At 48.4% G+C, this 21,399-nt stretch overlaps 1 protein-coding gene across 1 annotated transcript in view; it reads right to left on the bottom strand.

Moving 5' to 3' along the window:
• APOE (apolipoprotein E) overlaps nt 1-21,399 on the bottom strand; it is a 276,148-nt gene that overhangs the window by 5,553 nt on the left and 249,196 nt on the right. Inside the window, exon 2 of the mRNA XM_056845958.1 lies at nt 279-337. Within this exon, the coding sequence (XP_056701936.1) occupies nt 279-321 (43 nt within the window). The 5' untranslated portion in view covers nt 322-337. The remainder of the gene's footprint in view (nt 1-278; nt 338-21,399) is intronic.

Here is a 21,399-nt window from a genome sequence, read left to right as displayed (position 1 = left end):
GCCAAAGATCCATCTGATCTAGCCTTCCTTTTCCTGTGGCAGCCAGCCAGATTCCTTATTCCCTGTCTTGTTTGCCCCTAGCAGAAGCATACTGCCTCGGTCTGTGGAAGCTCCATCTGGCTAGTGTGGTTAATAACCATTTATTGACCTCTCCCTGAAGGACAGGAGTTCAAGGTGACAGTTTAAGGAGAATCACAGTAAGAAGAGGAGGGGGGTATTGTCCGTTTTCAACTAACGTGGATATACTTTGGGGGCCTCTTTCTGCTTAATATACTCACCTCCTAGCAGAGCTGCCGCAAAAATCAAGATTAAGGTCTTCATGGTTACCAAGCAGCCCCTTTAGGAAAAGTGAAATAAAGAAATAGATAAATAGGGAATTAAGGGTGAGTTAAATTAGAAGGAAAGGAAATTTCTCTCTCTGCCAGGAGACTCACCCATCCCTATGAAAGACATGCAGGATCAAATCCTAGCCCTGCCAAACTGGTGTACACACACACACACACACACACACAAACTCTGTGCCACTAAACAAATCCAAAATCAAAGCTTTTTCATGCTGGTTTTCCGAATCAAGAATCACTCCCTTCCCCTTGGGTCCACAGTCACAGTTCCTAGCTGCCTCCCAAATCATGCCAGATCTGGTTGCCAGCTGGTGCCCATGAGAAAGTCCTGCGTTCTGCCCTCATACCTTCTCATCTGCGGGACTCCGGAAAGTGTAGTCAGTTTGCCCCTCTCTCTGGTGACTTAAATACCCAGCAGAGCTGGTAGGAAGGGAGGAGGAGGAGGAGGGGCTGGAGGAGTCAGCAGCATTTGTAAACTGCAAACCTTGCCAAGATGACCTCGGAGACAAAGTTTAATCCCCCCCCCCCCCCAGTACACAACATTCTCCCAGGGAAAGTCTTAACCCTAAACTCACCAAGAGGGAAGGAGGAGGGAGGGAAGAACTGAACAAGCCATTCCACAGGGATGGAAGTATATGTGAACCGTCCAGTAGTTACACAGGTCTCTTCATCAAGTAGAGTAGGAATAGTCAGATCAATTATTATTATTTTTGCATTCTGCTTGCTAAATTTGGGGTGGGGCAAGGGTAGGGTTGCCAGCTCCAGATTGGGAAATACGTAGAGATTTTGGAGGTGGAGCCTGAGGAGGATGGTGTTTGAGGAGGGGGGGACTTCAATGGGGCACATTGGCATAGAGTCCACCTTCCAAAGAGGCCATTTTCTTCAGGTGAACTGATCTCTGTCGCCTGGAGATCAGCTGTAATAGCGGGAGATCTCCAGCAACCCTAGGCAAGGGGTTTCCATCTTGGGGCTTCTTGCACAAGCACTGCTTGTGAAATTGTATTCTTGCATTTCCTCTAAATAAAATGAAAAAGCTACCAAAAGGGAAGTGTATTCAGGCTAACTAGTCATAAGGCACCAGGACTGGGTTTACCAGTTAAGAGCTGGAAAGTATTGTGTGTGTGTGTGTGTGTGTGTGTGTGTGGAGGGGTAACCTTCCCCTACTCATGAATTTCCCCTTGTTCATAAGGCTGCCAACCTCCAGGCAGGCTATGGAGATTTCTGGGAATTACAACTGATTTCCAGACTACAGAGATCAGATCTCTGATCTGCAGAAAACGGCTGCCCTGGATGGGGGCATTCTACCCCACTGAAGACCCTCCCCAAACCCTGCCCTCTCCAGGCTCCTTCCGCCCCATATCTCCAGGAAACTCCCGACCCAGAGATGGCAATGCTGCCTGTATACTATTCCCAGTCACTTTCCCGATGGCAAACAAACGCAGAGAAAATAGTTCCAGGGGAGAAATTGTAGGTGCTCTGCTTCTCCCCTCAAAACCCTGGCTGCTTTGGGGTTCACAAATTAGTGTTTGCCACTGAGTGTCTAATGCAGCCCTCTGAATGTCTGCAGGTTGGTGACTCCTGACACTCACGTGTGAATGCTGACACCCTTGGATAAATGTTATGATTGCCAGAAAATTCCAAGCATAGGAAGAGTAGGAGACAAATCCATCAATAAATAATAAAAAGGAAATGGGTGTGTATACCCCTACCTGTTGGACGTGAACAGGGAACATTATTTGTTCTGTGATGCGGGTACCCGTATGGATGTCCCCAGTGGGACAAATAGTGTTTCTGATTGAGAGAAATGGCACATGGGAGGGGGGAGGCTTAAACCTGCTTTCCCCCCACTGTCAGGATCAGGCGTCTGTCCCTAGCATCCCGAAAGCAAACTCATCCAGGCTGGTAGCTCTGAAGCAGTAATACTTTATTAGGAGCAAAAAGATTTCAGAACTGACTGTCTACAGACAGGTAAGGTTGGTAATGAGGAAATAGTGGCTGGTTACATGTTTTAAAAGCATTACAGGCCACAATGGTAAACACAGTTAAGCATCCCCGAGACAAGCTATTCCCAGGACAGGTAGACTAAACAACCAGCGCAGCTGTGGGAAAGGAAGAGTGAAACTGTACACAGAGTTTACAGGCATGGGAACCAAGGGCTTGGTGTGTAGCCAGATGGCCTGCTCATGTCAAGAGCCTTTACCCCCGTTAGCAGCAACGGCCTGACACCCACGCTACAGATCTTTCAGTGTCATGCCAACATTCAAATGAACATCTCTTTTGAACATTTACAAACTTCACAGGACAAAGAGACAGATCTCTCCCGACCAAATGTATTCACAAATGACGCCAGATTTTTAAAGTGCTATCTGCATCATTCATGATAGGATTTCCAGATCTGTCTTGGGATATATCTGGAGCATTGGGGGTAAGGTTGCCAACCTCCATGTGATGGCTGGAGATAATCCCACTATTACAACTGATCTCCAGGCAACAGTAATCAGTTCCCCTGGAGAAAATGGCTGCTATGGCAATTGGACTCTATAGCATTGAAGTTCCTCCCCTCCACAAACCTTGCCCTCCTCAGGCTCCATCCTCAAAATCTCCAGGTATTTCCAGCTCCAACCTGGAGCTGGCAACCCTAGTTAGGGGCGAAGCATGGGAAGGGTGGGACTCCAGGGGGTTGCCAAACTCCAGGTGGTGGCTGGAGATCTCCAGGTGACAGAGGTCAGTTCCCTTGGAGAAGATGGCCGCTATGGGAGGTGGACTCAATGCCATTATACCCTGTTTAAATCCCTCCCTTCCTAAAGCTTGTAGCTGGAAACCTTAGCAGGGACCTCAGCAAGTTGTAAATGCCATATAGACTCCATTCAAAGCAGCCATTTTCTCCAGGGGAGCCAATCTCTGTAGTCTGGAGATCAGTTGGAATTCTGGGAGATCTCCAGCCCCCCCCACCCCGAGGTTGGCAACCTTATATTAGTCAGTCCTTAAGATTAGTGTTCACAGGGCCTGTTTAAGAGTTGATGTGAGACTGGCTCTGCTGCACTCTTTCAGTGGACAGAAGCAACAGATGGTGGGTTGTTGTTAGGGTTTCCGACTCTGGGTTGGGAAATACCAGGAGATTTGAGGTGGAGCCTGGGGAAGGCAGAGTTTGCGGAAGGACTTCAGCAGGGTATAATGCCAAAGAGTCCACCCTCCAAAGCAGCCATTTCCTCCAGGAGAACTCATCTTTGTAGTCTGGAGATCAGTTCGAATTCCAGGAGATCTCCAGGAGCAACCTGGTGGCTGGCAACCTTACTTTTCCTGAGAGGAGGCAGGATTTCACTGGGTGAGGGCACAAGATAGGATGGGTGGGTGGACAGCATGATGTAAGAGTTCGGGCGAAAGGGCCCAGACTTCCCTCCTTGTGACTCTGATGAAAACCCCACAGCAGGGACTTTTGAGGGATGCATCAAAACAGGGAGAGAGAAGTGGTTAAGAGTCTGGCCTGCTGATTCAGCTTGTCTGAAGCTCTCTGCATCCATCCCCGTCCAGACTAGCCAAATCAGCAAAAAGATGGAACAGATTCTTGCACAAAAATCCACATGCCAACAGGTCACACTTTCTCAGGGTATCCACAACTTTCTTCAATGAAGCCTTCCCAAACTGCTCCTAGGAGCCAGCGTGGTGTAGTGGTTAAGAGCGGCGGAATCTCATCTGAAGAACCAGGTTTGATTCCCCACTCTTCCACTTGAAGCCTGCTGGGTGACCTTGGGCCAGTCACAGTTCTCTCAGCTCCACCCACCTCATAAGGTGTTTGTTGTGGGGAGAGGAAGGGAAGGCGGTTGTAAGCTGGTTTGAGTCTCCTTAAAAAGGTAGAGAAAACCAGGGTATAAAAACCAACTCTTCTAACCTTACTCTTCTATACTACCAAACTACTGCTCATATATGGTGGGCTACTTGGAGGATTGCCAACTCCAGACTGGAAACTTTCTGGAGATTTGGGGTAGGGGGATTGAGAATGCACAAATTGGGGTTTGGGGAGGGGAGGGACCTCGTCATATGTGCAATGTTCCAAAACATTCATTTTCTCCAGGAGAATTGCTCTCTGTCACCTGCTTTGGAAGCCTAGCAGACCCTGAAAAACTAGAGGTCCTCAAGGACTTCAGGCAACGGAGGAAGGCCACTTTTATAATGCCACTGCCAATTATGTACGGTGATACCTTCACCTAGGGTCGCCAGGTCATCTTTGGCCACTGTCAGGGGATTGCCAGGGTATGGCTGCCAGATCCAGATTGAGAAACTCCTGGAGACCTGGGGATGGAGCTTGGGGAGGAGAGGGACCTCAGTGGAGTACAATGCCATAGAGTCCTCCCACCAAAGTATCCCTTTGTGAGGTTCTCCAGCCAACCTCGGCAATCCCAAAAAGTCACTTGCTCAGACAGGCAGGTCTAAAGAAGGTAAACGTTTATTCAGGAGCCGCAGGTACAGCATAAGCAATCCACAGATTCAAAGCTGCTAATGACAAACCAAACTACAAAGCATAACTTTAAGCACAAAGCAATCCCAGGTGCAAAACCAAGCAGGCCTGGGAATTAGGAGATAACGGTGCCTGGTAGGAAGTAGGGAGTGAGCAAGCCATAATACTGAAGTTGCCTGCTTGAGACTCAAGGTCAGAGCAGGGGGGGGGAGGAGGAAAGGAGCAGGGACAGCTTGAACAGCTCAGAGAAACAAAACCAAAAGATGCACTTGAACAGAAATGGGCCTAACTCATGTCAAGAGGCTGCCTGGACAGCATGACTGCCCCCCTTAAGACAACATTCTGCCCCCCTTAAGACCCCCCTCCCAGGTCCGGGACAGGCCGAGGCTTTTGGGAGTAGGCGTCATGAAATTGTCGTACCAGACGGGGTGCTGCTACATGCGGGGCCGCCACCCATTCATCATGTGCTAGTCCCAGATGTTTCCAACGTACCAAATAAAACAACTTCCCTTTTTTAAGTTTGGAATCAAGGATTTTAGAGACTTCCAGATGCACCTCCCCTCCTACCACGGTTGGTACCTCGGGCTTAGGTTCTGGGTGGAATTGGAGAGCCGCTACATAGGGCTTGAGAAGACTGATATGAAACACCGGGTGGATTCCCCTGAGGGCTTTGGGAAGTGCAAGCTCTACAGTCACTTCGTTGATCACCCTTGTGATGGGATAGGGACCCACATACTGGTCACTGAGCTTTCTACATGGTCGTAGGGTCCGAAGGTTCTTGGTGGACAAGCAGACTTGATCCTCCACCTTAAAGTCCCACCCCGGGGAACGATGTTTGTCTGCATGCTCTTTGTATTTGCGTTTAGATCGCTCCAGATTCTTCTGAAGCCAAGGCCATGTGTTCTGAACCACCTGCACCCAATCTCCCACTTCACCTTTTATCCCCTCCTCCTGGAGTAGTTCTACATTTCCAAAGGGTCCAAAATCTTTGCCGTACACCACCCGGAAGGGACTGTACCCCGTAGACGAATGAGGAGCGTTATTATAAGCATATTCAGCAAAAGGCAGTAAATCCACCCAATCATCCTGGTGATAGTTCACATAACAGCGCAAATAGCACTCCAACTCAGAATTAACTCGTTCCGTCTGTCCATCTGTCTGAGGATGGTGTGCCAAAGACAAACCTTGCTCCACCCCCATTAGTTTTAAAAAGGCTTTCCAGAACTTAGCCACAAATTGAGCCCCCCTGTCAGAGATTATCTTGCTTGGAAACGAGTGATGTTTCATCACGTGTGTAATGAACATGCATGCCAGCTTCTGGGCTGTTGGTAAACCCGTACAAGGAACAAAATGCACTTACTTAGAAAATAAGTCTGTCACCACCCACAACACTGTCTTCCCTCAGCTGGGGGGAAGATCCATAATAAAGTCCATGGCAATGTCCTCCCAGGGAGTGGATGGGATTTCCAAGGGTTTGAGGAGTCCCGGGGGTTTCCCCATAAGTCTTTTAGAGGTTGTGCAGGTGGGGCAACTGAGCACGAAAAGGTCCACATCAGCTCTCATGCCCGGCCACCAAAATTGACGCCTCAATAAATGTAAAGACTTGACAAACCCGAAATGTCCTGCGGTTTTTGCCCCATGAGCCATCTCCAACACCTCCCTCCGAACAGTTCCCGGAACATACAGTTTCACCCCATGAAACCACAACTCCCCCCGGCAAGTGAGAGCTTGAGGGAGTGTTTGGCCCCCCTCTTCCTGGTGCGCGGCTTCGGCCACCCTCGCACGGAAGGCTTCCGGGAGTCCGCTTGCTGGGTCAGAATCCATCGCTCGGCTCCAGCACGAGTGACCACGGCCAATCCCAGCACCTCCCCCCGTTGTTCCGGGGTGAATAAGGAATCCACGGGGTGGTCGATTTGACTGCGGTACTTGGGGAGTCAGGACAACGCATCAGCCAGACAGTTTTCCTTCCCTGGAACATGTTTCAGCACAAATCGAAACTTGGCAAAGAACTCTGCCCAACGAACCTGTTTGGCTGATAATTTTCTAGACCCCTTTAGTGCCTCCACATTTTTGTGATCGGTCCAAACCTCAAAAGGAATGTCAACCCCTTCCAAAAAATGTGTCCAGACTATGAGGGCATGTTTCACGGCCCCTGCCTCCTTTTCCCAAATGGCCCAGTTTAAAATATTGTCGAAGGCTTTCACGGTCAGAGTTCATTGGTTCTTGTAGGTTATCTGGGCTGTGTAACCGTGGTCTTGGTATTTTCTTTCCTGACGTTTCACCAGCAGCTGTGGCAGGCATCTTCAGAGGAGTAACACTGAACACTGTAACACTGTCCTTCAGTGTTACTCCTCTGAAGATGCCTGCCACAGCTGCTGGCGAAACGTTAGGAAAGAAAATACCGGCGGTTACACAGCCCGGATAACCTACAAGAACCAATGGCCCAGTTTAGTTCAGCTTGAGAGAATTTCTTAGAGAAATACGCACACGGTTGCAATTGTCCACCCTCACCCATTTGTAAAAGTGCCCCTCCCATGGCAACATCTGAAGCGTCCACCTGAACAATGAAAGGTTTTTCACAATCAGGGTGTTTCAACACTGGTTCGGATGTGAACAACCGTTTTAGCGTGTCAAACGCCTGTTGACATTCAAGAGTCCAAAGCAACCTGGCGGACGGCAATGTGGCTGCAGACCCCTTCCCTTTTGTTTGCAGCAGAGAGGTGAGAGGTAAGGCTACTTGAGCAAAGTAATTAATAAAATTGCGGTAGAAATTAGCGAAACTGAGAAATTGCTGTAGTTGCTTGCGAGTAGTGGGGACTTCCCACTCCACAATGGCTCGAACCTTTTCTGGGTCCATAGCGAGTCCCTGCTGTGACACTATATATCCCAGAAATGTTATTGAGGACTGGTGAAAGTCGCACTTGGAAACCTTGGCGTACAACTTGTGGGCACGCAGTCGACTTAACACCTCCTTCACCAGAGCCACATGCTCGTCCATGGTTTGGGTGTATATTAAAATGTCATCCAAATAAACAATTACTCCTTTAAACAACAAATCATGCAACACCTCTTTAATCATTTGCATGAAGACACTCGGAGCCCCCGTCAATCCAAACGGCATTACTAAATATTCAAACATTCCAAAGCAACTAGAGAAGGCAGTCTTGTGTTCATCTCCTTCCCTGATCCTAATGCAATGGTACGCTTCCACTAAAATTTAGTGGTTCCCAACCTTTTTTTGACCAGGGACCACTAGGACTTTTTTGTTCGGTGCAGGGACCCCAAGGTTCAAAATAAAAATTCCGAGAATTTGAAGTAAATTTTAATCATAACTGTTAGTTAAACATTAAACTTAGAATAATATTTGAATATATTTTTTATAATAGAGAACTTTTAATTGTAAATCAATGTGATTTTTGAGCTTGCATCCTTTTTACAAGCTGGGCAATTCTGGGGCTAATACTGTTGCTCAGAGCTACACCAATATCATCACTTGCTTCCAATCGATTTCTTGTCGTGTTCTTAATTATAAGCAAAGCAGAAAACCCTTGTTCGCATAAATAAGTTGTGGAGAAGAGCATAAGACATCGCAAGGCGAATCCCCGAACTGTAGGATATGAAATTGCTTTTTTACACCAGAACTCTTCAAGAGAAACTGATTCAAACGCATCCTTACAGTGCCTATCATTTTAGAATTCAATGAGCTCTTCCTGGATTTCTTCTGCAACCTCTTCAACAGCAATACCAAAAGGATTGCGTATCAGCTTTTGGGAATCTTTTGATTCTGTCTGGTTATATTCCGGGAAGTAATGGTGGAATTCATCGACCAGCTTTTGCAGATGACTTCTGATGTTGTCTTGTATATTTGCGGTGATCATGTCATCTTTACTATCATCTACCAGTGCTTTTAATGTCACAAACGCAGAATAATTGTTTTCGCCTACCCATAATTGAAGTTTGCAAATTAAGGCACACAGTTTATCTTCAAACATAAAAATGTTTCCCACACCTGCTAAATTTATGTTTCCAGAACCTTGCAAGTTTAGTTTATTCAAATGTGAGAAAATATCCTCAAGATAAGCAAATGCATCTGACTTTTTGAATCAGAAAACAGCTCTAGTAAGTCTTTAATTTTCTTCTTGGCTAGAAACAGCTCAACCTCTTTTCTTAGTTCAAATAACCTTCCCAGCATATTGCTTTTCTTTTTTTATAATAATTTTATTGGTTTTTATAATACAAATTTTCCATGATAGTAAACAACAATAAAAGCAATATGAAATTCAAAATTCTAACTCTATGTTGTTATGGTTTCTTGAATTCATAACAAAAAAAAACAAATTAAAGGAAAATTTACGACTTCCCCATCACCTCTCTCCGCCTCTTAATAAAGTATTCATCCCATCGTAATTGGTCTGATCTTAACTATCATAAATTCATTTAACTTTCATAAAACATCTTCTATTAATATAAATGATTATAACTCTTGATATTAATTGTGTCCTCTAGATCAGATTAATAAGTATTCTTCCATTTTCCCCAGTTTTAATTCATATTCACAATATTTCATCCAATCCTCCCATTCCCCTAAAAATCGAACATTGTCTTTTTCATTTAAAATGGCTGTAAGTTTTGCCATTTCCACCAATTCAAACACTTTCCCAATCCAGTCTTTTTTCTCGGGAATTTCTGCCCCTTTCCATTTTGCCAGCATATTGCTTTTCGATAGCCAACGAACTTTGGTGTGGAAAAGAAGAGTCTCATGATCGGAGTCCATTTCAGTGCACAGTTTTTTAAAAAGGCGTGTATTTAAGGCGCTGCTTTTAATAACATTGACCACTTTTATGGCCATGTCCATGGTATTAACAAGGCTTTTAGGAAGAGTCTTGGAAGCTAATGACTGACGATGTATGATACAATGAGTGGTTATTGCTGAAGGATTCTTCTGTTTTATTAATGTTGCTAGACCGGAGCGTGATCCTAACATAGCTGGAGCGCCATCCGTACAGAAGCTGGCGAGCTTTTCCCACATAATGCTATGTTTCTCAAAATACCCCGCTATTATATTCATGAAGTCGATACCTTTTGACGTCGTTTCCAGTTTCCGCGAAATCAATAATTCCTCTTTAATAGTGTTGTCGTCGTCTAAAAAGTGGACAAATACGAGCAACTGACTGCAATTAGAAATGTCTGTCGATTCATCACACTGCAAAGCGAAACATGGCGAATTTTTTATTTTCGAAACAAGCTGCTCCTCGATGTCATTTGACATAATTTGAATTCAAGCTTTTACAGTGTTGTTCGATAGAGGTATTTCTTGTATTTTCTTTTTGGCTTCCATCCCTAAAACCTCTTCGACAGCTATCATCAAACAAGGTTTGACAAGTGTTTCTCCTATTGTGTGTGGTTGTGTGAGGCTCGCTTGCACCCTCCCCCAGCCTCCCCACCCCTGCATGTTCCTTACTTGTCACGCGCCGCTCCCGCGAGTCACCACTGCACGCCGCTGCGCTCTGCACCCGCGAGCCGCTGCCATGCCGCCTGCGTAAATATTAATTTATTATGGGTTTATAACTTTGTTTCGCGGACCCCTGGTTTAGTTCTCATGGACCCCTGGGGGTCCACGGACCCCTGGTTGGGAACCAGTGCACTAAATCAAGGTTAGTAAAAATCCAACCTTCCTTCAACTGAGCGAGCAGATCTGGAATGAGAGGAATGGGGTAGGCATTAGTCTGTCTGACCGCATTGAGTCTGCGGAAATCTATGCAGAGTTGCAAATTACCAGTCTTTTTCTTCACAAAGAACGCCGGTGCCGAAAACGGCGCCGGGGATGGGCATACGAAACCCCTTGCCAAGTTTGTGTCCAAGTAGTCTTTTAACACAGCCTTTTCTTTAGGACTCATGGGATAGATCTTCCCTTTTGAGAGTTTGCCATCCCCCACCACTTCAATTGCACAGTCAGTTACTCGGTGGGTGTGGGGGTAATTCATCACATTCACGCACATCAAACACGTCTGCAAACTGTGCATATTCCTCGGGGAGGCGAGGTGATGAAGCCTCCCCCGGTGGAAGCTCCTGTAACGTGGCTGCTTGTTCTTTGAATGCCACCTCCCTCTTGTGCCGGTCACACTGGGCCTGCGAGAATGTAATAGTCCGTTCCTTCCAGTCAATGGTTGGACTATGGCCATGTAACCAATTCATCCCCAACACTATGGGGTATTTAATAGTGGGGGCTATGGTAAAATGGAGCTGTTCCCAATGCTCCCCAACTCCCAAAGCGACCTGGGCTGTTCTATGCATGACCGCCCCCCCCTAAAGTCACTACCGTCCATCTGGGCGAACTGGATGGGTTCGGGCAACTCAACCCTCTTCACCCGTAATTCACGTGCAGTCTCTTCATTTATCAAAGTCCGAGCACAGCCTGAATCAACTAGCGTTGATACTCGTAACATGGGTCCCCCCCTGGGTAACGCAAGGGCGACCTTAATGAACACATTGTCTTCATGATCGCTTACCATCACTGGAGCTCCCTGCTCAAGGTCCGGGGCAGCCTACTGTGGAGCTCCCTTTATAGCAGACCGGCGGCGTTTTTTGCCGGCGGGCTCCACTCTTCCTCCTCGCTGGATGAAGAGGAGTCTTTATTTGTAATCCGCAGCTCCGATGACTCAGTAGTTTTCAGCGGTTCTTGGGCGGGTTGAAGCTGAAGAGCCGTGGGTGTCCCCCGTCGTCCCGGTGGGGCGCTTCTGCAGCATGCCTGTCCCTCAGTGCGCGCCTTCTCCGGTTCCACAGCTGCTGGCTGGACTGGGGCCGTTTTTTTTTTACCAGGATGGGCAACAAGCGGCAAAATGTCCCAAGCCTCCGCAAACGAGACAGGCACCACTCTGGAAACGTTTAGTCCGTTCCGCCCCTGACAAACCCCCTCCTTGCAAAGACCAAAAGTCTTTAGGGGCGCCTGGCCTGTCTCCACGGGGCTTGGTCTTCCGCACAGTATGCTGCTTCGAGAGTTGCAAAAGTTGCCTACGGTTTTCAATGTCGGCTGCATGTCACACCCATCTCTCCACGTCCGGAGGATTCCCTTGCATGAAAGCCCAGTGCAGTAATTCGGGATTGAGCCCCTCCCGAAAATACTGTACTCGGGTGGCCTCGCTCCAGTCCAGAATTTTACTTGAGAGCAATTGAAACTCACTAGCATACTGCACCACTGACTTAGTCCCTTGGCGCAGCTGCAGAAGAGCCGTCTTGGCCCGTTCCCCCCGGTGCGGGTCTTCAAACCGGTTACGGAGGGCTATCATGAAGTCATCCAAACTTCTCAAAACTCGGGAGCGCAGTTCGTACTGTTGCACCATCCACGCCACCGCTTCCCCCTGAAGCAGCGATGCAACGTATTGAACCCGGCTTTCGTCCGAGGTGAAGGTTGCACCCTGTTCACGCATGAACACATCCACTTGGATCAGGAAATAAGACAAAAGGTCGCTTGACCCATCAAACGTCACCTTCAACTCATGTCAGGTTGGAGGCGCTGGACCCGGCTGCCCCGGAGGCGGAGGCAGTGGTGGCGGTGGCTGGACCGGTTGGTTCCCAGGAGCCGCCGGTTGGTTGTCGGGAGGACGAGGCTGCTGTTGCCACAAGTCGTTCAACTCGTGCCACATTTCTTGCATCAAGATTTGCACGGCATCCATCCTTTCCGCCATCTCCTGCTTCTCAAAGTGGAGTTGCTGGCATTCCTCCTCCCACTCGCGCAGCCAGACCGATTCCCTATGGGCCGGGTCTTCCTCAAACCCCTCAAGCATCCCAGAAATCGCTGGGCTCCGGCGCCTACTTTCCGCCCCCGACCCCATCCAAGGTCGGGGAGAATCCATCCAGGATCGAAATCTTAGGCACCATCTTGTCCTCCTCCTTCTTGTCGTCTCCATTCCCCACCATAGCCACCCTCGCGTTGGGTTGGGAGCAGACAACGGAGCAAAAAGATTAGCAGCTTAATGTGAGGTTCTCCAGCCAACCTTGGCAATCCCAAAAAGTCACTCGCTCAGACAGGCAGGTCTAAAGCAGGTAAACGTTTATTCAGGAGCCGCAGGTACAGCATAAGCAATCCACAGATTCAAAGCTGCTAATGACAAACCAAACTACAAAGCATAACTTTAAGCACAAAGCAATCCCAGGTGCAAAACCAAGCAGGCCTGGGAATTAGGAGATAACGGTGCCTGGTAGGAAGTAGGGAGTGAGCAAGCCATAATACTGAAGTTGCCTGCTTGAGACTCAATGTCAGAGCAGCGGGGGGGAGGAATGGAGCGGGGACAGCTTGAACAGCTCAGAGAAACAAAACCAAAAGATGCACTTGAACAGAAATGGGCCTAACTCATGTGAAGAGGCTGCCTGGACAGCACGACTCCTGACATCCTTTTCTCCAGGCACACTGACCTTTGTTGTCTGGGGGATCCCCAAGTCTCAACTGGAAGCTGGCATCTCTAACTTTACCTCATGTCCCAGGTAGGGAAGCTAACATTCAGGTGGGGCCTCGGGATCCCCCAGAATTACAGTTCCTCTCCAGGCAACAGAGATCAGTTCCCCTGGAGAAAATGGATGCTTTGGAGGGTGGACTCTATGGCATCATACCCCACTGAGGTCCCTGTCCTTTCGAGGCTCCATCTCCAGATCACCAGGAGTTTCCCAACCTGGATCTGGCAACCTTACCCCACCATCCCCCCGTCAGTGGCCTGAGGGGACCCGGCAACCCTAGCCCTGGGCTACCCATGAGGTTTAACAATCCCTTCAGGCTACTGGAGGCCCTGAGAAGGAGACAGGAGCCACCCCCAAGGCCTGCTGCCAGCCTCCATTTCTGGCAACTTGTTTGTTTAGGAGTTCTTTGTGGTTCTTAGGCCACAGGCGTTCAATTATGGCTCTTTCACCTCCTCACATCCTGTGGTGTATCAAGAAAACGGGCATGGAGCCCCCCAATTTCCCCTGGCACAGCAATTCTAGGCTGAGGAGGGACACTCCTAGCCCGCGCCCAGCGAGTCACCTCAAACACAGTCTGGCCACTGAAAGACAGGAAGCAAACAGGGTGCTGGCATTTCTTGCCTACAGGAGGCCCAGCCGTTTGGGTGTCAACTATGATTAGGGTTTGCGAAGTTTGTGTAGGGAGGAAGTAAACAATCTACTCTGAAAAACCACACAATGTAGTTCACCCCAATACTTCTACATGCACAACCTATCCAATTGCTGTTTTGGAATTGCTAACTGGCAATTATTCTCAGGAAGGGTGACCATCTTATTTCTCTGACAAGGTTCCTTGTATCTTTAATAGCCGCATGGCAGGTAGATAATCAAACAGGTGATTATTATTTTTTCCCTAGTCTGGCACTGAAAACATCTTGCTGAATTGCTGCCAGACTTGGAACTGTTAGGTGCTATTTGTAGGGTGGTGGCTGGAGATAATCCCACAATTACAACTGATCTCCAGGCAACAGAGATCAGTTCTCCTGGAGAAAATGGCCGCTTTGGCAATTGGACTCTATGGCATTGAAGTCTCTCTCCTCTCAAAACCCTGCCTTCCTCAGGCTCCACTCCCAAAATCTCCAGGTATTTCTCAACCCAGAGCTGGCAACCCTAGCTATTTATTTATTTTAAAATTTAGAACCCGCCTTTCATCTTGGCCCAAGGGGGCAACCATGTTATGGAAGAGGCCCTCAATCAAAAACTTTCTTCCTCACCTTGTGTGTAATAGGATACACAAGAACTTTCTATCTCCTTGAACATTTTACTATGTGTTGGGTCTTTAGTCACTACATGTTCACAAGACCACAAAATATAGTTAGCTACTGGGCCTAGGGTTGCCAACTGATCAGGGGGGGAAACAGCCTAGCCAGCTCTTGTACTTTTAAAAGCAGCTCCAATCACCAAGTGAAGGTTTTCAAAAACATTATCACCTATTACCTTCTGGGGAGCAAACTACTGTTATAGGTACAACAACTATTTGAAAAAGTTGGCAACCTTAGCTATTGCTTTATTAATAGGGACCCCTATGGGGGGGGGGGCTCCAATGCCCAATATGCACAAATTACACTTGCTCCACACTAATGAGGGATGCCAGCCTCCAGGTTGTCCCTAGGGACCCCCCCAGAATTAGAGCTCATCTCCAGATGACAGAGATCAGTTCCCCTGGAGAAAATGGCTGATTTGGCGGGTGGGCTGTATGGCATTGTACCCCAGTGAGGACCCTGTCCTTCTCCGCAGGCTCCATCCCCAAATCTCCAGGAGTTTCCAAACCTGCATCTGGCAACCCTACCCCTGCCCCAAACCCCACTGGTGGCCAGGGGGGACCTGGCAACCCTACCACTAATGCAGAGATGGGGAACGTCCGGCCCGGGGGCCTTATGCGGCCCCCGAGGACATTTTCAGTGGCCCTCGGGAGCTCCAGGGCCCAGCCGTGGAGGTGCAGCACAGCATGGCCCTCCCCAAGGGTGTTCCTGGGGCCGTGGCGCCCTTTGGACCTCCTCTCGTTGACTGTTGGTCGGCGAGAGGAGGGGGAGGGACGCTTCCCCCAAGGCTGCCCCTATAGTTGCGGCATGCAGGAACGCGGTGCAACACTGTAAGCCCCTCTCGCCGCCTGTCAAGCGGCGAGGGTGGGGAGAGGCCAGCGGCTTCCAGCGGCGGAACATGCGCAGGAGCCAGTCGGGCTTGGAGGGCCTTTTGTGGACTCGGGGTGGGGGGTAGCAGGGTGTGGAGGCTGGGGCCTGGTCGCGCGGGGCTGCATGTGCTGCCGTGTGTGTTGGGGGAGGCAGGGAGCCTGGGGCCCGGTTGCGTGGGGCCAGCATGTGCGTGTGTGTGTGTGGGGGGGGAAGGCTTTTCTCTCTTCCTCTTTTTCTGTCACTCTCCTTTCTCCCCCTCTCTCCCTCGTCTCTTTCTTTGTCTGTCTCCTTCTGTCCTTTTCTCCCCCTCCATTTCTCTGTTTTCCTTCCCTCCTCCCTTCGTTCCCTGAGGATCCGCTGCGGGCTGTGCCCCCCTGGCGCCTCGTTTGCTTGGGTCCACCGCTGGCTGCCCTCCTGCCTGGGAGGGGGGAGGGAGCGGGGGTGCCCTCCAGGCATTCTCTGCGTGGCCCCCCCTGTGGTTGCCAACCTCCAGGTGGTGGCTGGAGACCTGGCAACCCTAGCCTCTCTTTCCCCCCCCCCGTGCCGGGAGATCTACACCTGGTTATGGCCCCCGAATGATGTTTTAAATGAGCAAATGGCCCTTGGCAGGAAAAAGGTTCCCTACCCCTGCACTAATGAATCTCCATGGCAAGAAAAATGTAACCTATTTACTTCTTTTTTAAGGCAGAGAAGTGGGACCAATTTTTAAAGCTTGCAACCCCATGACTTTACTGCTTCAATAAACCCTTTTCCAGTTCCATAATTTTGAAATCATTAATTCAGGATGGAAGAACGGGATCCTGGGAATGTCCTCTTGGAGAGGGCGCCGTTGGTACACACAAAAGCGCCATCCAGATTTCCTACAATCCGCTGCGTTCCTTCCATTCCAAACGCTGACCTGAAGTAACCCTGCTGGGCGCGGAGACCAGAGGTCGGGATGATACAAGCTGAGGTTCACAGCAATGTGCAGAAAAGAGAGTTTGTGGGGTTTTTTACTCCCCCTAGCAGATAAACTTTGCCACAGCGTGGCTGCAAGGTGGTGCTGGCTAGGATTAGAATCCCTTTTTTCTTCTGACCAGAGGCATTGTGTGCTTTTCACAGCTGCATAACAGGAAGTTGTGTGACTGGTGGAGCTTTTGATGGAGTCACACAAAATGCCTCCTGTTATGCTCTGTTGTTCCAGGGTCACTTTAGATGCTAACTTCTTCTGCAATAACAGCAGCATGAAAAGCTGAACCCCCTCTATGGAATGCTTTTTACTCTCACCTGTCGATCGCCTGTTGAATTTCTGACTGACATCATGCGGTAAATGTCATCTTTTAAAACATTCCTGTCCTGCCATCCAGCTCACTTAGACTCTTGCGGCTTCTTGCAAATAATAAAAGGCACCCCAATACAATGAGATGTGAACTTAAGACAATCCTAAATACAAGAACTTATAGCAGCAGTCAGATGGTTCCTGGGGGAATCTCTCTGGGGTTGTGGCAGAGGGCCCCTTCCACATGTGGACTTTTTACTGAGACGTTTTGTTCAAAGAAGAGGGAGATTTGCTGTCCCCTCCCATTCAAGCCAGGCACCTTGTAGGCTCCCCTTTGGTCATATTACCTTCCAGCTTTTATAATTGCATTTAAACTAGAATTTAAGGTCTTGAATGCATATGCAGTTCAACTATGCCACATCTATGCCACATCTGTATGAAGTTACATAACGTTTTTCAATCAGCAGCCTTTCATTTCCCTCCTGGAAGCTATACTGACATTCTGCATTCCGTGACTGAACAGTCAGTCCCTGCCAGATGAGTAACATTACACAACACTCAACCAGCTAAATGTGGGGGGGGGGGGCTTTACTGGCAAGTACGCCCTGTGCCACTTTTTGGGTGCAAGCTGAAGAGGACAGAAAACTGTTCAAGATTTCCCAGGGCAAGAAGGAGGAAAACACAACTGACCCTTGCCCTCTTTTCCTTGTTGAGAAATGGGTTCGAGCCCCAAATTCCACACGGGCAGCAAAATGAGAAACACGAATAATCAAAAACATCTTGTGAAAATCTCTTTGGCCAACTTTAAAGAAAACTGCAATGGAAATTGGACTCATGACGTTGAACCAGGTGCATACTTCTGTTTGAGCCCAAACTTCATTTTGGTCTTCACCCATCTCTATCCCACCTTTCCCTAATGAAACAGAAGTCCAGTGGTACTTCCCCCCCCCCTTGAGTCACAGATGACTTATGGCAACCCCATCGGGTTTTCAAGGCAAGAGACGTTGCGAAGTGGTTTGCCACTGCCTGCCTCCCTCCTTGTCACCTTGATCTTCCTTGGAGGTCTCCCATGAAAATACTAGCCAGGGTCAGGGCTGAGAGTGTGGGACTGGCCCATGGTCACCCCAGCAAGCTTCCACGGCAGAGTGGGGATTTGAACCTGGGTTTTCCAGAACAGAACAAAAACATTTATTGCGGTGTTACGCCAATAAAAATTTAGAACATAACAAGGGGTACATTGATATTATTTAAAAGTTGTGTCATGTTAATTTAAAAGGATATATATAGTTAAAATGTTTTACAGATTAGACAAGAAATAAACATTTTGCCACAAGATCTGGGTTTTCCAGAACTTAGTTCCACCTTAACCACTACAGCATGCTGCCTCGCTAGTGGCACTTTACATTAGACAAAAAAGTGGAGTTGCTAACTGCCAGGTGGTGGCTGGAGATCTCCTGGAATTACAACTAATCTCCAGGTGATAGAGTTCACCAGGAGAAAATGGTCACTTTATGGCATTATACCCTATTGAAGTCCCTCCCCTATCCAAACACTGCCCTCCTCAGGCTCCGCACCCAAAATCTCCAGGTATTTCTCATCCTGGAGCCGGCAACCCTACTAAAAACAGTTATTTATTTATTGTTGAAGTTATTTATTTATTTAATTCATTTATAACCATTCTCCCCAATGGAGACGCAAAGCAGCTGACATCATTCTCCTCTCCTCCATTTTACCCTCACAAGGATCCTGTGAGGAAGGGTTAGGCTGAGAATGTTACTCCAACATGAGCTCTAATGAGTCATGACAGAATAAATTTTGTATGACTTTAAGGCACCACTGGACTTGTAAATGTTGTAAGATTTTAATGGCAACTGGACTCTATGGCATTGAAGTCCCTCCCCTCCCCAAACCCCGCCCTCCTCAGGCTCTGCTCCAAAAAACCTTGCACCAGTGGCAAAGAGGGACATTGCAACTAGAGTTGCCAAGTGCCCGGTGGTCGTGGGCAAAACCCCGCCAATCCACCCAGCAGCCCACTGACCAGCTGAAGGTTGGCGGGCAAGCGTGCACTCGCGCCTGCATGCCCTGGCACATCACTTCCGGTTTACACCCGGAAGCGTGTGTAAACCAGCAACCCTAATGGCAACCCTAGGTATAATGCCATAGAATCCACTTTCCAAAGTGGCCATTTTCTCCAGGGAACTGATCTTTGTCACCTGGAGATCCATTGTAATAGTGGGAGATTACCAGCTGCCACATGGAGGCTGGCAACCCTAGGCACCCTCCTCTGGCACCACCTTCTTCTTGGAGTTTGGGCCATTCCCATCAGTGCTTCAAATCCTTCATACAACAAAACCTATTTGGAAGATAGGAACAAAAAGATCCTTTCCCTCCGAACTTAAAAAAAAGGGGTTTCTTTGATCTTCTGCACTCCCTTCCACTTACAGATCCAGGAAGGAGAAGACAACATTGTTTTCAAGATTCTACTGACAGGAAATCTAAAAGGGGTAATGACTCGTCCAGCGTCACAGTTCAACTCGGTTGTGAAAGCAGGAGTAAAGAACACAAGACTCCAGATTTCAACACAATTCCCCTTCCTTCACAAAGCCTGTAACAAAAGCCAAGAGATGTCTATGGAAGGTCAACTGACCTATTCTGTTGGAGATCCATCATCAGATCTCCTGACTTGCTTTCCTAACATTACAAAGAGGAGATCTGGATCAGGGACGTTTGGTACAATGTGGAGGGGCTAACCCTTTCCCTCTCCCAAATTTTTCCTACAAAAGAAATCCCCTCTTGTGCTACTATTAGCCCTGCTATGTAATACAGAGATGTGTTTGTATTGTGTCTTGTCCTATTTTATTTTAATTTTTTTAGCTAAGTGGAATATACATATTATCATTATTTTTTCCCCTCTTATGGGGCTAAGGGCAGCACGGGGCGAGTTGACTTCTTTCTGGAAAACAGCACTTCGGTGCCATGGTTCTGATCCATATTGTGTTCCTCTTTGGCTATGCTTTAGTGTTGCCAACCTCCAGGTGGAGCCTGGAGATCTCCTGGAATTACAACAGATCCACAGACTTTGGCCACAGGTTACCCTGGAGAAAATGGCTGTTTGGAGGGTGGACTCTGAGGCATTATATGCCACTGAGGTCCCTCCCCTCCCCAAACTCTGCCTTCCCTAGACTACCCCCAAAATCTCTAGGAATGTCCCAGTTCTAGGGTTGCCAGCTCTGGGTTGGGAAATACCTGGAGATTTTGGTGATGGAGCCTGAGGAGGGTGGGGTTGGGAGAGGGGACAATTGCCAAAGCAGCCATTTTCTCCATTTCTGTCACCTAGAGATCAGTTGTAATAGCGAGAGATCTCCAGCCACCACCTGGAGGTTAGCAACCCTAATAGAGTCCCACCTTCCAAAGCAGCCTGCTCTGCTGTGCAATGAACTAAAGACCCCTAAAGTTGGCAGGGTCTCACTTTATTTTTAAAATTGACTGTGGAAGAGATACAGAGTTGGCTCTTCTGTGAGGGCAGATAATTTGGGATGTAAGGACATGTCTCTAAATTATCATATTAGTTATGAGTGACAGAACGGGAAACAGAGTGATCCGAACCAAGAAGCACAAAATAGTTTGGGGGTTTGTTGGTTTCATCCTGTTCCTTTCTGAGGAGTTGATGGCGCCCCATGTTCATTGAATGCCAGATAGGCTGGGATTTGGATTTTCTTCTTCAGCCAGCCAAAGTGTTTTGGATTGACTGCCTGGACAGGCCAGCTGAACATTTAGGGTAGCCAGCTCCAGGTCTGGAAATACCTGGATGTTTTGGGGGTGGAGCCTGACGGGGGTGAGGTTTGGAGAGGGGAGGGACTTCAGTGCCGTAGAGTACTATGGCCAAAGTGGCCATTTTCTCCAGGGAACTGATCTCTGTCACCTGGAGATCAGTTGTAATAGCAGGAGATCTCCATCCACCACCTGGAGGTTGGCAACACTATGTTCATTTCCTAGTGCAAAAGAACTCCCACCTAATCTCCCCCCCCCCTTTTAAAGCCTTTTATTGCATTCACCACCTTTTATTGCAGGGGTGCATCGTTCACAGCATCTGCCCCCAGCACACCAGTTGCTTGTGGTCTAGTGGAACCATGTGGTGTGGTAGGGTTGCCAACTTCCAGGTGGTGACTGGAGATCTCCCACTACTACAACTGATCCCCAGGCGTCAGAGATCAGTTGGCCTGGAGTAAATGGCCACTTTGGCAATTGGGCTCTATGGCATTATACCCCACTGAAGTCCCTCCCCTCCCCAAACCCCGCCCTCCTCAGGCTCCACCCCCAAAATCTCCAGGTATTTCCCAGCCCAGAGCCGGCAACCCTTTGGCAGGAGCTCCTTTCGGCTGATCCCCCAAACAAAATGTGGTATTCATACCCCCACCCATCCACTCTTACTACATTCCAGGGACATTCCTTGGGATACAATGGAAAATTGTCCATGGGGGGGGGAATCAGATCAGACCCCCTCTTGGCCTAGAAATGGGGCTTCCAGCTTTCTAGTGGGGGCTGGAGTTCTCCAAGAATGACAGAGATCAGTTCCCCAGGGGAAAAGGGCAGCTTCGGAAAGCAGACTCTATGGTATACCACAGGGTCTAAGAGACACAGAAGTCCTTCCCCAGGTGGTGCCTCCAAATCTCCAGGAATTTCCCAAGCCAGAGCTGGCAGCCATACGAGAACAGCTGAGAG

Source organism: Euleptes europaea, chromosome 3 (genome assembly GCF_029931775.1).
Source record: "Euleptes europaea isolate rEulEur1 chromosome 3, rEulEur1.hap1, whole genome shotgun sequence".
NCBI classification, from domain to species: Eukaryota; Metazoa; Chordata; class Lepidosauria; order Squamata; family Sphaerodactylidae; genus Euleptes; species Euleptes europaea.
The sequence above is the reverse complement of the archived record's forward strand: the minus strand, read 5'-3'. Positions and strand labels throughout refer to the sequence as shown.